General features: G+C 33.1%; 1 protein-coding gene across 2 annotated transcripts; it reads right to left on the reverse strand.

The window, feature by feature from the left end:
- Positions 1-1,262: 1,262 nt before the first annotated feature.
- On the reverse strand, positions 1,263-15,233 carry LOC148281060 (uncharacterized). Of its 2 annotated transcripts, none has more exons than XM_088227412.1 (5): positions 15,174-15,233; positions 13,870-14,749; positions 12,544-12,634; positions 5,926-12,466; positions 1,263-3,693 (listed from the first exon to the last, which is right to left on the reverse strand). In XM_088227412.1, the coding sequence occupies exons 2-5, from the start codon at positions 14,730-14,732 to the stop codon at positions 3,311-3,313; spliced, it is 7,878 nt and encodes a 2,625-aa protein (XP_088083538.1). In that variant the 5' UTR covers positions 14,733-14,749; positions 15,174-15,233; the 3' UTR covers positions 1,263-3,310. The 2 variants fall into 2 exon arrangements, with proteins under 2 accessions (XP_088083538.1, XP_088083537.1); XM_088227411.1 differs by having other exon boundaries at positions 15,090-15,233.
- Positions 15,234-16,295: the final 1,062 nt, after the last annotated feature.

Consider the following 16,295-nt stretch of genomic DNA (forward strand, 5'->3'; position numbering starts at 1 on the left):
TAATAAAATAAACTGAAATTCCTTATTGAGTTTTAGAAATTATTGAAAAAATCAATTGCGTAATTTTAAAAATCGTGTGACAAACTAATATCGACTTTATAATATTTCCGAATGCGCCTGGAAAGCGGCATTTTGTTGAACACCGTCGTTTGGTACCCAGCATAATGTAAGAATATAATATTTATATACCTAGGTAACAATATTATGTATTATTGAATGAATTAATCTCATTTTGAAGGTGTAACAAAATGAAAAATTTCTACCCTTGTCTTTCTGTATAAGAACTATTTTGATTTTAAATGTAATTTTATTTTATTTACATTTCATCGTGATCATAGAATAATGACGAATGAACAGAAAATGCAACATTGACTTTCTTTTATGTTTAATCTTGAAAAGGTCATATAAAGGCTTTGTATTCCAGGTTTGAAAAAAAAAATGTTACTAACCCAAGTATCAAATTATATACTTTTGCACCATCAAGTCTTGATATGTCACTTCATGAAGTGTCAAAACAATTGTTAAACCATTCTCATGTGAAGTTTAAAAAAAACACATGTGTCGTTGTTTTACAATCGTGACGATTTAATCTTTGATATTACCTTGGCTGGGTTTATTCAAAATAATGAAATGGTTTGGACACTTACTGTGGATGCCTCAGAAGAGCCTAAACCAAAGTTGCCTCTTCTTCACACCTGCGGGCTGCCGCTGTCCTCGAAGGCCATCGATGAAAACCTTTTGGCAGAACTGAAGGACGCAGGATTGTACAAAAGCAGTACTTATAGAAAATGTTTGTTAATAATAATAATAATGTTTGGATAATTTATATAGCGCCATTTTTGTGAAAATCACCTCAAGGGCGTTGTTACTGTTTTGTACAGTATAAAAAATAATTTATTTGAAATGTTTGCAATATATATTTGAAATAACTTTTTTATATTTTTTAAATAATTTTATTGGGAAGAGAAAAATATAAAGAAAAATAATTTTTATTAAATATTTTATTAAAACAGTCAATTTTATCTTTTAGAGTATAAAGCAATGAACCCTGAATATAAAATTAAAATATGTAGAAGGATATTACATCTTAAACAGTCATAAATACAAAAAAAAATATGCAAATAACTCTCCATCCTTATTAAATATTGAAATTAAAAGAAAACTTAAAACTAAACAAAATCTACTAATAAAGACAATAATCATTTAAAAGTACCTCCTTATGAAAAAAAAATATCTGTAAAAATTAAGGATTGTCGCAGTAAATTTTTATTGAGTATGGAAGTTTGATGTAATATAATATTATGTAAGTAAAAAATAAAAAAACATTTATATTCACAAAAAAAACATTATTTATACTCACAATGCTTTATATAATGATTATATTTTGCAATTTATTGTTGATATGATTAAGATGTATTTAAAAGGGTGTTTAATAGCTACACAATCATATTTTGCATACATATACAGCAAAGCACGCCTTTAAAAAAGAAAAAAATACTCTGAAAGATGTATGATATTAGCTGGCTGACAGACACTATTTTTTTTTTTATTAAAATAAACTACAGAATGCATTGTGAATTTCTAAAATTAAATTATTAACATCTGATTGATTGAAAACAATAAATTGCACACTCAAAAATGGAGATTTCTTGATAAAAGCTTAATATGATTAGAACAATAACCACATTATATAAATGCCTTCTTTACTAACAATATCCCAATATCAGTTACTCTATAAGAAAAACAAAAAAATAAAAAGGTCCCGACCTTTCACAAGGAATTAATTGTTGGCACTTCAGTATGTATTATATTATACTGTGGGAAAAATACACAATAATTGTAAACATACCTACATCAATAAATATTATAAATAAATACTAATGTTTTTTTTATTTCACATAATAAATTCAGATGTAAGAAAAATATGTTTTTTAAGATTGATCAATGATGAATTTTTTTGTATAATTGAATGTTTCATTTTGTACATCTTTTTTGAAATGTCTTAAAAATCCTGTTGATTAAATATTGAAAATCTACATTAATAACATCAAATAGAATTTTTAAAAGTCCAAAAACTCACTACAATAAACAAAAATTAAATGAGTTTTTGCAATTGACATTGTTTCACCGTATTTGCTGGTACACAGGTCTAAGAAGGCATAAATAAGGAAGTTTAAATCTACCCTGAAGTTGAATTTTAAAATATAAAATAACAATAGGAACGTTTAATTGTACAGCGAAACGCCTTAAATGCAAGGAAAAATTGACCTATGTCGTCTTAATTCACAAATTAGTTCGCCCATAATAAACCCCCATTTGGCCTTAGCATAAAAAATCCACAAATTTCGTAGAATAACTAAGAAAAAGTTATGTCAAAAGTAATAATTTAAAAAGAATTATTGTAGTAACGAAACAACACAATTGAAAAAGTGTTTTGGGTTATTTAAATAGTATAAGAATTTATTAAACTTCCTCATTACAGCACTAAGGCCCATCGACATGAAATGGCATCAAAAGTTAATTCTTGATTAAATGGAAACAATATTTTAAGTTGATCTTTTACAATTTTATAAAGTAAATTTGAAAATACCGTGCGTAATGAAATGATAAAACAAATCATTAGTTTGTACACAGACAGACATCCGTTTAAAGATTTCATCCCGGAAACCATACAAATAAAATTCTCATTATCGGAAGAAAATCAATCTTTACAATAAATTGTTATTACATATTCTTTACATGATGTGTAACTTCTAATTTCTAAACACTGATATGAATATTTTATTTATTCTACTTAGAATAAATAAATACTTATTTGAAATATGTATTATTTATGCCATGTAGGAAAAGATAAAGGAAAATACCAACATAACAGTTGTGAGAGAAAGAAGCATTTTTCAGAAACATAAAAATTAAATTTATATATGAATAGAAAACACAACATTAAAGAGTTACTTAATAAGAATGTTTTAACTGCAAAAAATATATCTAATGGGAGCTAGAAAGTATTCCCCATTGGATATAAAAACATTTTATTAATCATTATTAATTTATCTTATTAAAAAAAAACTTACTTAGAATGAGATAAAGAATTTTAACGTAATAAGAAGTAACCATCATAAGAGCCACCTCGTTACATTTACGAGAATATAAAATTAACAACTACTACAATGAAAAAATATATTGTTTTTATCTATTTACAATAATCATTAATATGTTTTCATTTGTTTGGAATAAAAATTCTAGTGAAATTACTTAAAACAAGGCCATTGATTTGTAACAAATATATTTACATTCAAATCTTATTCATTTAAAATTTGACACCAGCCATGGCTTTGCGCATTTTATCGGAAAGGGGCACTCCTCCGTGAGCTATTTTCCGCTTTACGCCTTTTTTACCTGTGGCTTCGGGAGTGTTCTGCACTGCACCTTGTTTAGCGGAGTCAGCGAGTCGCTTACCACCGAGTCGCGCTTTGTTCTGCTTGCTAGTAGTTCCACTCGCTGCGGGCAACTGCTGTTTAGTCTCGTGATCACGTTTGTGCTTAGCAAACTGGGAAGCAGTTCTCACCGAGGCACCACACTGGTTACACTTGTAGGACTTGGGTGGCGTGTGTTCTGTGTCCATGTGCCTCTTTAGGAGCCCTTCTGTGTCGAACCCCTTCCCGCAGTCACATTTGTGCACTTGCTTCACGACTAAGTGAAAAGAAAAATATATTAAATACAGTAAAGCCCCCTTTTTACGTTTTTCAAGGGAGCAAGAAAAAAGTGTAAAACTGAGGAAAACGGTAAAGTGAGAAAATGAAAAATGTATGAAAAAAATAGGAAATACATCAAAATAAAATTAATTTGTACATATACTTCCAGAAAAGTTAAAAAAGCGGTGACGATTGGGGATTGTTAATATTTTTTTGACTATTTTCAATGATTTCACTAAAAATATTAAACAATATTATGTGATCTGTTTTTTTATTTGATTTAAAAACAGCATTTTAAATTTATTCAATGTGTAAATAAATAATAACAAAAATAAAATTTTTAATTTGCATACAATAATGTACAATATTTTTTACCCCTAAATGTTGGGAAATTTTATTTACATGTTATCACTTTCTTTTATATGGCATCACTAAAAACAACTGTCATATAGATCGTTGCAAAATTGTTTCACACTTTTATGTCAACTTTTTAAACCATCTTTTTTAGAACTATAAATATTTATTTCGTTATGTTTTAAACATTGCGATTTATTATCGGCCTTGTGGTGAAGTGGTCAGCGCATTTACCTACCATGCAAGAGGTCTCGGGTTCGATTCCCGCCATGGTCGACATGAAATATTTATTTTTAAAAATTGTGTTTTTACGCTAAAATATTTCATAGTCCCTGGACTGGCACCTGAAGCGTAAGACTGATCATCTTACCTTCGTGTAATATTTTTTTATCAAGATACGCTGCGATTGGTTTACCAATGCAGTGCCCTATGCACCATAAGGTGCGGAAAGGGAATGATGATGAATGATGATTTATTGATATTCAAATTTTATTGTTCCTAAACGTTTGTCAACTGTATATCATGATTTGTAAGTCAATATGACGTTTTTGTTCAAATGAAAACTAACCCTAAAGGAAGACACTAAAAAAAATGTCAATTACACTCAGGGTTGCCAATTTGTGGGGATATCCCCAAACTGCGGGGAATCTCAACTTGATTGGGGATTTTGTGGGGTTTGGTATTATGCGGGGAAAATGCGGGGATTTTAACATTTTACCATTTATTAATTTGTCTTTAGCTAACACATCGATAGTTTGATGGTAAGTAAAACATCAATATTATTATGAATAAAATGGATATTTTTTAATAGCAACACAATATCAACTTCAAATAGTAATTCGGGGATCCTCTTTTTAACGAAAAATGAAAACAATGACAGTCGAATGAGCACATTAGGTACTAGTACAAACGACTGCTTGCGTTTTGTTTTATCATCTTCAAAAATAATAACGGTTTTGTGCAAAAAATTATAAATGGTTGTTAAAAATTGTTGATAATAAAGCGCAAGATAATCCTAAGGTAGGTTATGAACAAAATTTGTTTAAATTCTTCTTAAGAGCCCACAAACGTCACCTCGAAATATCGAGGATGATTAGACCTTAAGTCTATTTTCTTTGAATAAAAAAATATTGAAATATTATATGTGCATAAATGGCAAAGTTATTGATGGTGGACCCTCGCTACACTCATGATTCTAGCCAGTTTTTATTTCATGTTATTGTATACATATTTTATCAAAACTGTGTTTTCTTTCTTGAGATAATTATGTGGGGAATTTGTGGGGAATCCGGACTTTGTCTTCTCACCATTTGGGTAATTTCATCTAGATTTTTGGGGAATTTGAAAAATTAGCATTTGCAACACTGATTACACTGCACCCGCTTTGAATTTGGGTTAAGACAATAATTTATCCTTTATTAGTTGTTAACTTGTTTTTATTCTTCATTTACCGCAGTACCATTATTACGACATAATTTTGGCTTTTTTGACACATTAACTGAATTCCAAAAAATTCTAAATGTATAACCGAGGTGATGAAAAATGTAAAAAACGTTAATTGGGGGGAATATTTGTATGAGAATGAATAAAGAAAAATGGGTCCTGAACATTTCGGTGTAAAAAGTGGGAAAACGTAAAATTGAAGAATGTAAAAACGAGGGTTTACTGTACATAATGTTTTATAAACGGTTAAATTTTTTGAATACAAATAATACACATAAGGCGAAAAGAAAAAATGAAAAAAAAAACCAAACGAGATACCACACCAAAAAAGGGACAACGGGGATTACATGTTAACTAAAGCACAATGGAAATGTAAGTAAATACGGAATTATTAGAACTGTACGCGGTAAATATGACAATCTGAGTAACATACCTTTGTGTGTTTTCCGATGCACTGATAGATTTGCTTGAGAACTAAAAACTTGACCACAACATCTTAATTGTAGTTTTCTAGTAATTCCAGGCAATTTTTTTCCATCAATGGAGTTGCGTCCTCCTATTGATTTCCTTTTATGTGTCATTAGTAAAGAGGAAATAACTTTCTTATTTTTCTTTGCATTATCATCTGTCTTTGGTACTTGGTCAGTTTTGAGTGGAATTGGTTTCTTGATATTTGCTGTTGATGGGATTGGTTCTGTTTTCTTAGATTTCACTTTGGGACTTTTTGGGAAAGAGTACCTAACGGTGTATTCCTCTTCTGTAATGGTTTTTAACATCTTGGCAGTCGGAAGTTTAAGACCAGATAGGGCTGACTCACTAGTTCTGCCTCTAGGTTTCACAGAGCTACTAGTAGCTACCCTGGATTCTAAGGGCTGTGATAATCTCCTAGATGCCTTCTTGAACTCGGGATTAATTTTATATTTCAATTCAGATTCCTCATTTAACATGTATTTTACACTGGATTCATCATCAGAGCCAACAATAGAAGATTTCCTACGAGTTTCTTTTGGTAAAAATTTGTTACCGTCGAGTTTGCTGTTAGCAATTTTCTTTTGAGCCGTTAGATTCTTAGAGTTGACTAAATCTGAAACTAAAGACTTCCTTAGCGGAATTTTTAATTTAGATGCATTAGAATCTTTGGGTATAATGCTCTTTCTTAGAGGTATAGCATTTTTAGAATCGGTAGATAATGAGGAATTCGTGGATCTCCTACTGGATGCTCTTGAAATAACAGAATCAATAGATGTAGTAGATTTTCTAAGACTCGATGACACTGTTCTAGAAGAGGTTTTCTTTTCAGTCTCTTCTGACTTTGCAGACTCCAGACTTCTGGCAATTAGAGCCTTCCTCGGTGGTTTCTGTATACCAGCAAAAGTTTTATTTAGTCCTACTATCCCCTTCGCAGGCTTTGATGATTCTGACAAACTTGTTTTACTATTAGACCCTGTATCATCATTAGAAAAGAGAGATCTCCTACCAGGTCTTTTTAACTGAGTTGAGTCGATGGCCGTTGTTGTGCGATCAAAAGGCATGCTATTATAATCGGAAGATTTCTTGACAACTTTTGTGGTGTCATCTATTTCAGGTAACTCGGGGGATTTTAAATTATCTACGTAATTCTCGGAAATTAATTTCTCAGGTTCATCATCTAAAATTGAAATAATTGATTCTGCAACACTTTCCGTTGGAGGAATAACGGCGATTGAACTTAGAGCTGTATTTGATTCAATTTTCTGCGTGTTATCTTGATTTTCTACTAAAGATTTGGATTTGTTTAACAGTTTTTTTCTTAAGCAAATTGTGACATGCTTATTGAGTGAATTTTCATTTGGAAACACCATATAGCACCTAGAGCATTCGTGAATAATATCTTTTGTATTCAACAGCTCCGGCACAATTTTATTTTTTTCCTCCCTGACTTCTGCGTGGCTCTCTCGGTGTTCTACCATGTGATGCAGCTTTCTATAGGATTTCCCGCATATGCCACAATTGTTTCCATCTTCACTGGTTGAACTGGCAACCGATAATCGTATATTATCATTGGAAGAGTTATCTTCAGTTTTGCCCTTTTTAGATGGGGAACAGTGTATGTCTCTGTGTTCCACCATATGGTGACGTTTTCTAAATGACTTCCCACAACCCGTGCAGGTAGCATCTTCTACGGGTTTAATTTCCACAGCTGTGGGCTGTGGAGCGACAGTTTCTGTTAACTCAGCCATATGAAGTTCTCTGTGTTCCACTAAATGATGTAGTTTCCTAAAAGACTTATCACAAGTATCACAACGGAAACCGGCTTCTGGTTCACTTTTGACGCTAGCCACTGATGTTCTTCGGGACCTTGATTCATTATTAATATGAATTTCACGATGCTCTACTAAATGGTGAAGTTTGCGGAAACCTTTATGACAAATTTCACATTTCAGCATAGCATCTGCTTCTACTGAATTGTCCAAAACCTCTATGTTAGCACTTTCTACTTGCTTTTTCACTTTTTCTGTACTAGATTTATTTAAGACAGAGCTGGATTCCTCAATATGTTTACGTCGATGATCAACTAGATAAGCCCTTTGCCTGAAGGTCTTATTGCAGATTTCACAAACAATTGGGGTTTCAACAGGTGGTTTGGTATTTAAGATTTTTGAAAGACGACTTAGCGGAGATGCCATAACTGTTTGAGACTTCTCCAGGTTTCTTTTGCCTGCTCCAGCGATTTTATCTTTAAAATCTTTAGATGAAAAAGATTTATCTTTTTCTACAGGATTTCCTTCTTCAGTATCAGTAGTTATTAGTTCTGATTTAGAAATGTTTGGTTTAACCGTATATTTATTTATTGGAGGCTCTTCTACAATTATTTCAGACTTCTCGGGGTCATCTTTTGTTAGCTTTTCATTTGAATGCAGAATAGGAATGCTAGTAAATGAATCATCCATAATAATTGTATTAACAACTGGTGTATCTATAATAATTATGGAATCATTACATTCAATTTTTTTGGAAATTTCATCAATTTTTTGTGGTGTCAGGGGTTGTTCAGTAACAATTTCTTGGTGAGTTTGACTGATTATGACAGGTTTGATAATCTCATTTTCTTCGAAACTCTGTTTAGTGACTTTTGTACAAGGCAATTCTACAATTTTTTTTGGTGATTCTTTTACAGCAACTGAAATTGATTCGTAAGCCCTTTTAATGGGTATTTCATCAGAAAAATCTGGTTTGGGTGATTCATTTAATGCAACTTTTCTTTTTCGAGGTGACTTTAATGCTTCCATGTCAATAACACCATTACAATGTTTTGCATGTTTTAATAAAACATTTTCAGTCCTAAAAGTTTTAAAGCACATTGGACATTTAATGTTATTGTTGATTTTTCCAAATGGAGAGATAGTATTTGTTCGAGGACTTTCTTCCCCTTTTGATATCTCTTTCACAGGAGAGTCATATCTTTGTGGTGAGTCCTGTGATTCATCAATCACAGGCTTCTTATTTGGAGTATCTTCACCGGATGCCTCATTATCTGATACTACGGATAAATTTTTCTTTGGCCTTCCGCGTTTCCGTTTTGCAGAACTTGACAAAGGACTGCTGGGTACAGTAGTGTTGATATTTATATTTTCCAAATTGTTAATTTCGGCTATCTCTACAATGTCAGAGACTTTTTCTAATGCTCTTTCGGGCTCTGATGGCTTAGTATCTTTGGAATCTGCGACAATACTTTCAGGGTTTAAGTTGGGAGAAGAAACAGTTTTATCTGGAGTTTTAACACTACCATAATTTTCTGTTGTTTTAGATTTTTCAGAAATATTTTTGATAGGTTCTTTTTTAGACAACTGTTTAAATCTGATATCACGTTCTTTCAATTTAGAATTCAACTTTAGAGCTTTTGCTTCACTTTCTTTCTTATATTCCTCAGCATTACTGTAAAGGTTGGGAAAAATAATTTCCATATCAGACCTGGTAACGGGTGTAAAAACTTGTTTTCTGGGTTGACGAGATTTGGTTTTAAGTTGCTCAGAGTTAGGAGATTCATCAGCAGAACTGAGAGTTTCACTATCAGTACCAATTTTCAGGCTTATATTACCAGGACTAGTTTTTTCATTGTCAGAATCAATGACTTTCTCCTTGGATTCGGTAAGAATATTGAGTGAGAGATCTACTTCAGTTGCTACTAATGTTGAATTGGTAGTAGATACCCGATCACTTCCATGAGGAGAAGCCTTCTTTACATAAAATGGCGTATGTGTTTCATTTAAGGCGCTTACTGGAGATGTTTTTTGAGCTGGCTGTGAATTGAGAAATTTGTGACTAGGAGAATATGTCTTAAGCTTGGAAACATTGGCAAATGGCCGACTTGGCGATTCACCATGTTTGTTAAGAATATTAACTTCCCCTTTAGGAGAAATTGGACTTTTGTGTGAAATTGCAGGTTTTTGGGGTAATGGTGACACACTTTTGCTACCATACATTTTATTCAAAGTAGGTGATATTTGAGAACTAGTCAGGTAGTTGAAAGAGTTTTTGTTTATTTTCTCTTCTACAACAGCATGACTCATGTTACTCGGTTTCTGAGATACCGGTTGTTTAACAATGTTGGATATAACTGAATCTGATTTTTTAGAAATAGCCGAGGGTAAAGTGGAACCAGGAAATTTTCCCACTTGAACATCATGTTTCTGTTCTACAACTGGGACAGACAATTTTTTTATTGTTTTTGATATATCTTCAAAATCCGTAGATGTGCACTCCTCAAATAATGGAACCGAATTACGTCTTACAAACTTATCAAAATCAATTTCAGTAAGATTATTTTTTGTGACCAGGTCATCATTTTTTTTCATATCCGAAACACCTACAATAGAAATCTCATTATTGTTATCCAACATATCTATACTCTTATTTACAATGTCATCTTGGTTTAAAGAATTAATCTGTGCTAGTTCTTTTGGATCCGTTGTTAATATTTCATTTGCTTCAGATATAGATGAAGATTTAGAATGGTGGTTTGACACTTCAGCGGTGAAACCAGACTTAGGTGCATTGGAGTCTATATTATTAGTGGAAATCCACTCCACTTCGCTGTCACCAGTAACTGGCTCACCATCAACGTAATCATCTTCCTCCAAATCATCTTCAGATTCAAGACTAGACTGAGAACCCAGCAATTTCAGTGGAGATCTTTCCAAATAACAGTTTTCCAATTTAGTTTGTTTATTTATTTCTGTACCTTGCTCAGTTGGGTTTTTATCTTCAGATATAACTTTTTTGGACCCACTCTTGATGTCTGCAGATTCAGTATTATTTTCAACTATATGATTTAATTTCAGTTGGGTATTTTCTACTTCTGAATTCAGAATATCAAACTCCCTATCACTTGATTTAATTGTAATATTTTCAGTTCGGAGTTGAATTTCATTTTGTGGTAGCTGTTCACAGGTAGATTTTTTTTCAGGTGTATCTTGGATTGTACTTTCAAGATTGTTTGAAGTTTTAACACAATATTTCTCAATCCCAGTAGTGATAATACTAGTTTCTTGATCATTCGAAATTGTTGTTACTTCTCCGGTTGGCACATCTCTTTGTTGATTCATTGAATCTGATGAATTTCCACATAACAACTTAGGATTTATTAGAGCGCTATCAACGTTTTTATGAGAATCTTCAGATGTTGAAATATTCAAATCTTTACTAACTGAATCATTGTTTTCTACTTCTGATTTAAAACCAATATCAACATTTTTATCAAATTGTTGCATATCAGCAGTTGAAGGTATATAATTTATTTTCACTGCAGAAATTACATTACACTCTTCAATTATTTTTGGAATTTCATCAACTTTAGGATTTTCAATAATCTTTGTACAAAAAGTGTCATTATCTTTACTTTCATCTGAATCAATGGCAATAACAGTTTCAGATGTTTCATTAAAATCAGTGTTCTTCTCATTGGAACTCAGAGTGCTCTTTGTATTTACTGCAGACACAATTTCAGAGCTACAACTTTCAACCAATATCAAATCAGATTCAGGCGATGTGACTACATCAGGTTCAGATAAAATTTCAGGGTTTTCTGACCCAACACAAATGATGGGGGATTCGGAGGGAGCGATCAAAACATTATATTTTTCCGAATCGCCTTGTAAACCTGATGTATCCTTAGCATTTTTACTTGAAATTTCCTTCATGTTACACACATCAGTTTTTGGAACAGATGATTCAATTTCAAAATCGGAAGAGGACTGAATTTCGACAACTTCAGATTCACTTACCATCTTCACATCTTCAGCCATATTTTTATCCAAATCCGACACAATAATTTCATTAGAAATTGTTGATGTTTTGGTATTTGGTTCATTCGATGTTTTCAAAACAGGTATAGAAGTATCAACCGGGGCAGAAATTTCGAAAACACTAGATTCATCTTTATTTTTGGTTTCTTTAATGTGTTTTTTTGAATTCACTTGATATTTTTCAGGAACTATAATACTAGAATAATCTTCTTTATCTGGAATAAAGGTTTCAGATTTCTCATCTTCTACTTTCTCTTCTCTGACACAGGGTACTTCTGAACTTTTTCCATCTTTTTTAGCCATAAGTTCCACATTCGAAGTTAGCACATTACCATCAACAGAATGCAATGTTTTAAAACTTGCAGTGTCCAGTGTATCAGATACGGATTGGTTAAGTTTAACACTGTCCATGACTGAATCAAGTTTAGAACAATTTTCAGATTGAGTGGCATTAGTTTCTTTGGATACAGATTCAATAGAAACCGGCACTGCAAGAACAGATTCTATGGAAGGAGATTCATTTGGAACAATATTGTTAGTTGTAATTTCATTACACATTACAGTTGAATCAGTCTTCTCTAAATCGGGTAATTCAGAATGGGGAATTTGTTCCAATTTGTCTTTGCATACATCTTGTTTTTCTCCTTCGGGTTTGGGCGGTACTGCAGTATCAATTTCTTTAGAAAGTTCCTAGAAAACAATTTTGATAGATAAGCATATTTTCATTATGCATTTTTTTTAAACATGAAAAGCAAAAATATTTATACCTTAGCCTTCATGGACTCCAACTCTTCATTAGTAACGGGAACTTGGTTCACTTGCTCCTCATACACTTCCAGATTACCATCTTCATTTTTTCTGTCAATTTAAATAAAAAATAAGTTCACAAGAATAAAGCCCAAATGAAAACATGGAGCATGACTAAAATATTTAAGAATATTTTTAGTATGTCCAAATGTTTCTAGACAAGGATGGATTTCACCCCTTAGGAAGTTTTTTTAATTGAAATTTATCGTAACAGAGGAAAAACATTTTTCAAAAGAGAATATGGAAGTGTAGGCATTTACAGGTCTAATGACCCACCATTGGCTGGTTTAAGTGGCTACTTTACAAACTGTGTAACTATTCTTCTATCATTCTATCTATGCTCAACACATTGACTGCTTTGTTGGACACTGAGTACCTAATTTAACTTGTTATTAAAGTAAATAAGTATATCTTTACATCTTTTATATTAAATAAATCTTAAAAACATTTTTTTTTTACATTTTAAGACATGTAAATATTTTTGAGAATTCTGCCATTAATTACAAAGATAGAAAATATATTTAGGAACATTTCTGTATACTCAGCGCCTGATCACTTAGTGAAAAGAAAAGTTCAGTGCTACAGGAAATTGTATATAAAAAATGTTTTCTTATATGTCAAAACGTTTCTCTAAAATGCATGAAAAAATTCATCAAAATTAATTACTTAAAATGATGTCACAAGTCTTTCTAAATCAATCAATGATAGAGTGTTGTGATAGATTTCCGGTTTCTGGGAAGCTAACCCACCAGTCAGTCAGAACAACTAGTGAGGTCTCTTGCAGGGTAATTAAAAATACACTTTAAAAAATCGCAGAGATGATTACCTCAGAGTAATAATTCTTTAGAGATAAGTCCTTAAGCTCTATTGCATAGAACAAAAACGTTCCAAATTTTCGGTTTGGTTTTTGGTTTAACAACAAATGTGTAACGGATGGTTTCGGTTAACGCTCGCAATTCTCAACTTAAGTACCTACGGCCCGTTGAATTTCTGTAATCTGTAACTAACTTTGTGGTCAATAATTACAGATGGGTTTTTCTCCACATGGGCCACTCTACTAGTTCTAAGGATGATACGATACGTAAATATGTTTTTTTTTTTGTTTCCTTCCTTGTTAACTTCCTCATTGTTTCGAGCATATCATGCTCCCCTTCTTTGCGAGCAAGTGTTCGGTTCTTCGTGCCAACTGAACCTACGGTAGACCCAGAACTGTGCGTACTTAAACAGTAAATTTTGGAGTTGTGCCACTATTGCCTAGGTGCGATAGGAAAGTAATGATAACATACCCAACGTGGAGACACTTGAAATTGTTGCTTCCATCTTCATTCATGGTGATCTGTATGGCTGTCAGTTCACCGTCATCGTTCTTGTAAATGAACACTCCTTCTCCAATGTCTATGGCTTCTACATTCTTGTCATCGATGAGGAGAGTCACTTCACTGCTGCCTTCGGGAAGATTGGTCTGCAACAAGGCGCTGTAGTTGTCCACCTTGAGATCCCCCTCCGGAACATCCTCTGGGATGTCCTTGCAACTGACCGGGACTTCTTCTTGCCCTTCACTCTGCTTGCTGGTTTCGGGGGTTCCGTCATCGCTAACCTTCTTGAACAATTCAAAATGCTTGTTGAAATTAGTCTCGGTGTTGAGGCTGTGCTCCGGATAACCGAAAGGAGCATCGACTGACCCTTCGCCTCCATTTTCTGCGCAGTCGTTTGACTTCTCGGAAGGGAGAGCATCGTCGTCTATCACCAGCTCATGTTCATCTACGGAGTTTTCATTATCGTCGAATATATCTACTCCCCCGGACAAAATGTTAGCCGCATCGATTTTCTCGTGCATTTGCAGTTTATTGGAAGATTCCACACTCAAATTAGACAAACCGCCAAAGGCTTGCGGCCTCTCGTCATTCTGTAAAAGTGAAGACGTATCCAAGTCAGACTTATTCCCCAAAGTAGTGTTAACACTGCCTTCCAATGTGGAGTCTCCGCCGATCATAGAGAAGTACTTGGAGGTGTTGTCTTCGTCCGCACTTTGATAGTTAACGGTGTCATCCTGGCTGGTGGAGTCGTCCAGCAAACTCGCGCTGCCGTCCACCGAGCGCTTAGTGGCGTCGTCATCTAGCGATGTTTTCTCTTTGTTATCAGTGGCCATAGTGGTTAATTACATCACTGGAAACGAAGCGCAGTATTAAGCGAAAAAACATTCAAATCTGTCGGACGTAAGCAACTTACAATACTAACATCGCGCATTAAGGGATAACACTTAGAATTCAACTGATATCAGGCTGGCCTAAATATGCGGATTGGGTGACCTCCGAAAAAAAAGATAAATTGCGCGACTTTGATAGCGAAATACGAAGAATCTTAAAGAAACGGCATCTATTATTGTTAAAATGCCGAGAAAACTTATTACAGTAAATATAAGCAAAACATCAAATCAATGTCAATGACAGTTACGAGGTGAAAAAGCATCTTCATAATATATACCGTTATTCGCATGCGTACGTACCTATTCAATTATATCGATGAAGCGAATGTTTCGCGAATGATCGTGAAAAAAACGATATTTTTAATGAAAATAAAACAATATTACCGTCTTTCGAGAGCATCACATAATTTTAGATACAAATAGAAAATGGATGCCAATAGACGCAGGCCGAAATTTTCAATTTTTTTTTGTACAAATGTGTTTGCCAACAAGCGAAAAAAAAACAATTTTTTGGTGTTGCTAGTAAAAATTCTAATACGAAATTTTTCAAACGTCTGTATGCCCAACACTAATTTCATTTCAATAATTTCATGTCTAAAGAATATTTTATAATTTCCTTTTCATTAATAATAAAACATTGAATGGTACTAAAAAATTAAAAAGTTAGAAAAATCTTTTATTTGTTATAAAAAAGGACAGGCAGGTATAACTTAAATCACAAGTATAAAGGTACTTAGGTACACCAATCGCAGCGTATCTTGACATTTTTTGTTATACCTAAAGTTAAGGTGGCTAGTCTTACGTTCAGGTGCCAATCTATGGACTAAGAAAAATTACAACGTAAAAACACTGTTTTAAATATTTTATGTCAACCATGTCTAGAATCGAAGGTTAAACTTCTTGCACGGTGGGCAAACGCACTGACCGTTGCACTACGAGGCGGACAAATATGTTTTATCTGTTTTATAAAAAAAACTAATTTAGCGATGAGGCGCCCTCTGTTTTTTTATTTTATTTTGATTTACTTATCCTTTTTGTGCAACCTACATAATAATGAAAGATATTTTACACAACTGAACTGAGTCCTATATATCCTAAGTATTTCAATTTTCAACCTATCCATCATGTGTCAAATAAACTAAGAGGCAGTCGTGTATGCTTTAAACTCACAATACAGAAATTTATTTTTCCTTTTAAAGAATAATTTCTGCGTTGACATTTTATTTCTACATTTTTTATAAATATATTTTATTATCTTGTTGGTTTCCCAAAATGCTCTACAAAAGATCTGAGGAAATTAACTTTCTAATTTCATTACCAGAGGCATCCAATAAAAGCATTGATGCGTCTTGGATCTCTCTACAGTCATTGTGATATTTTCGGCAGCGAAAAAGTGGACGCTTTAGCAAAAGAAGCAATCCATTCCCGGGTCCTGGGAGTTTACTACCACTGAGTAATCTTTTCGTTATGATGAAGGGGAAGCAATTTCTCACGTGCCAAAAATAT

The sequence above is a fragment of the Micrasema longulum genome, unplaced genomic scaffold (assembly GCF_059751315.1).
Source record: "Micrasema longulum isolate JH-2025_06_02 unplaced genomic scaffold, ASM5975131v1 h1tg000501l, whole genome shotgun sequence".
Taxonomy (NCBI): domain Eukaryota; kingdom Metazoa; phylum Arthropoda; class Insecta; order Trichoptera; family Brachycentridae; genus Micrasema; species Micrasema longulum.

Bases quoted from the DNA above. Each gene is read 5' to 3' on its own strand.
- LOC148281060 (XM_088227412.1), bottom strand. From the start codon at position 14,732: ATGGCCACTGATAACAAAGAGAAAACATCGCTAGATGACGACGCCACT. The intron at 12,635-13,869 runs GTATGTTATCAT...TTAAATTGACAG, and splicing joins TTCAAGTGTCTCCACGTTGG to AAAAAATGAAGATGGTAATC. The intron at 3,694-5,925 runs GTATGTTACTCA...CTTTTCACTTAG, and splicing joins GCATCGGAAAACACACAAAG to TCGTGAAGCAAGTGCACAAA.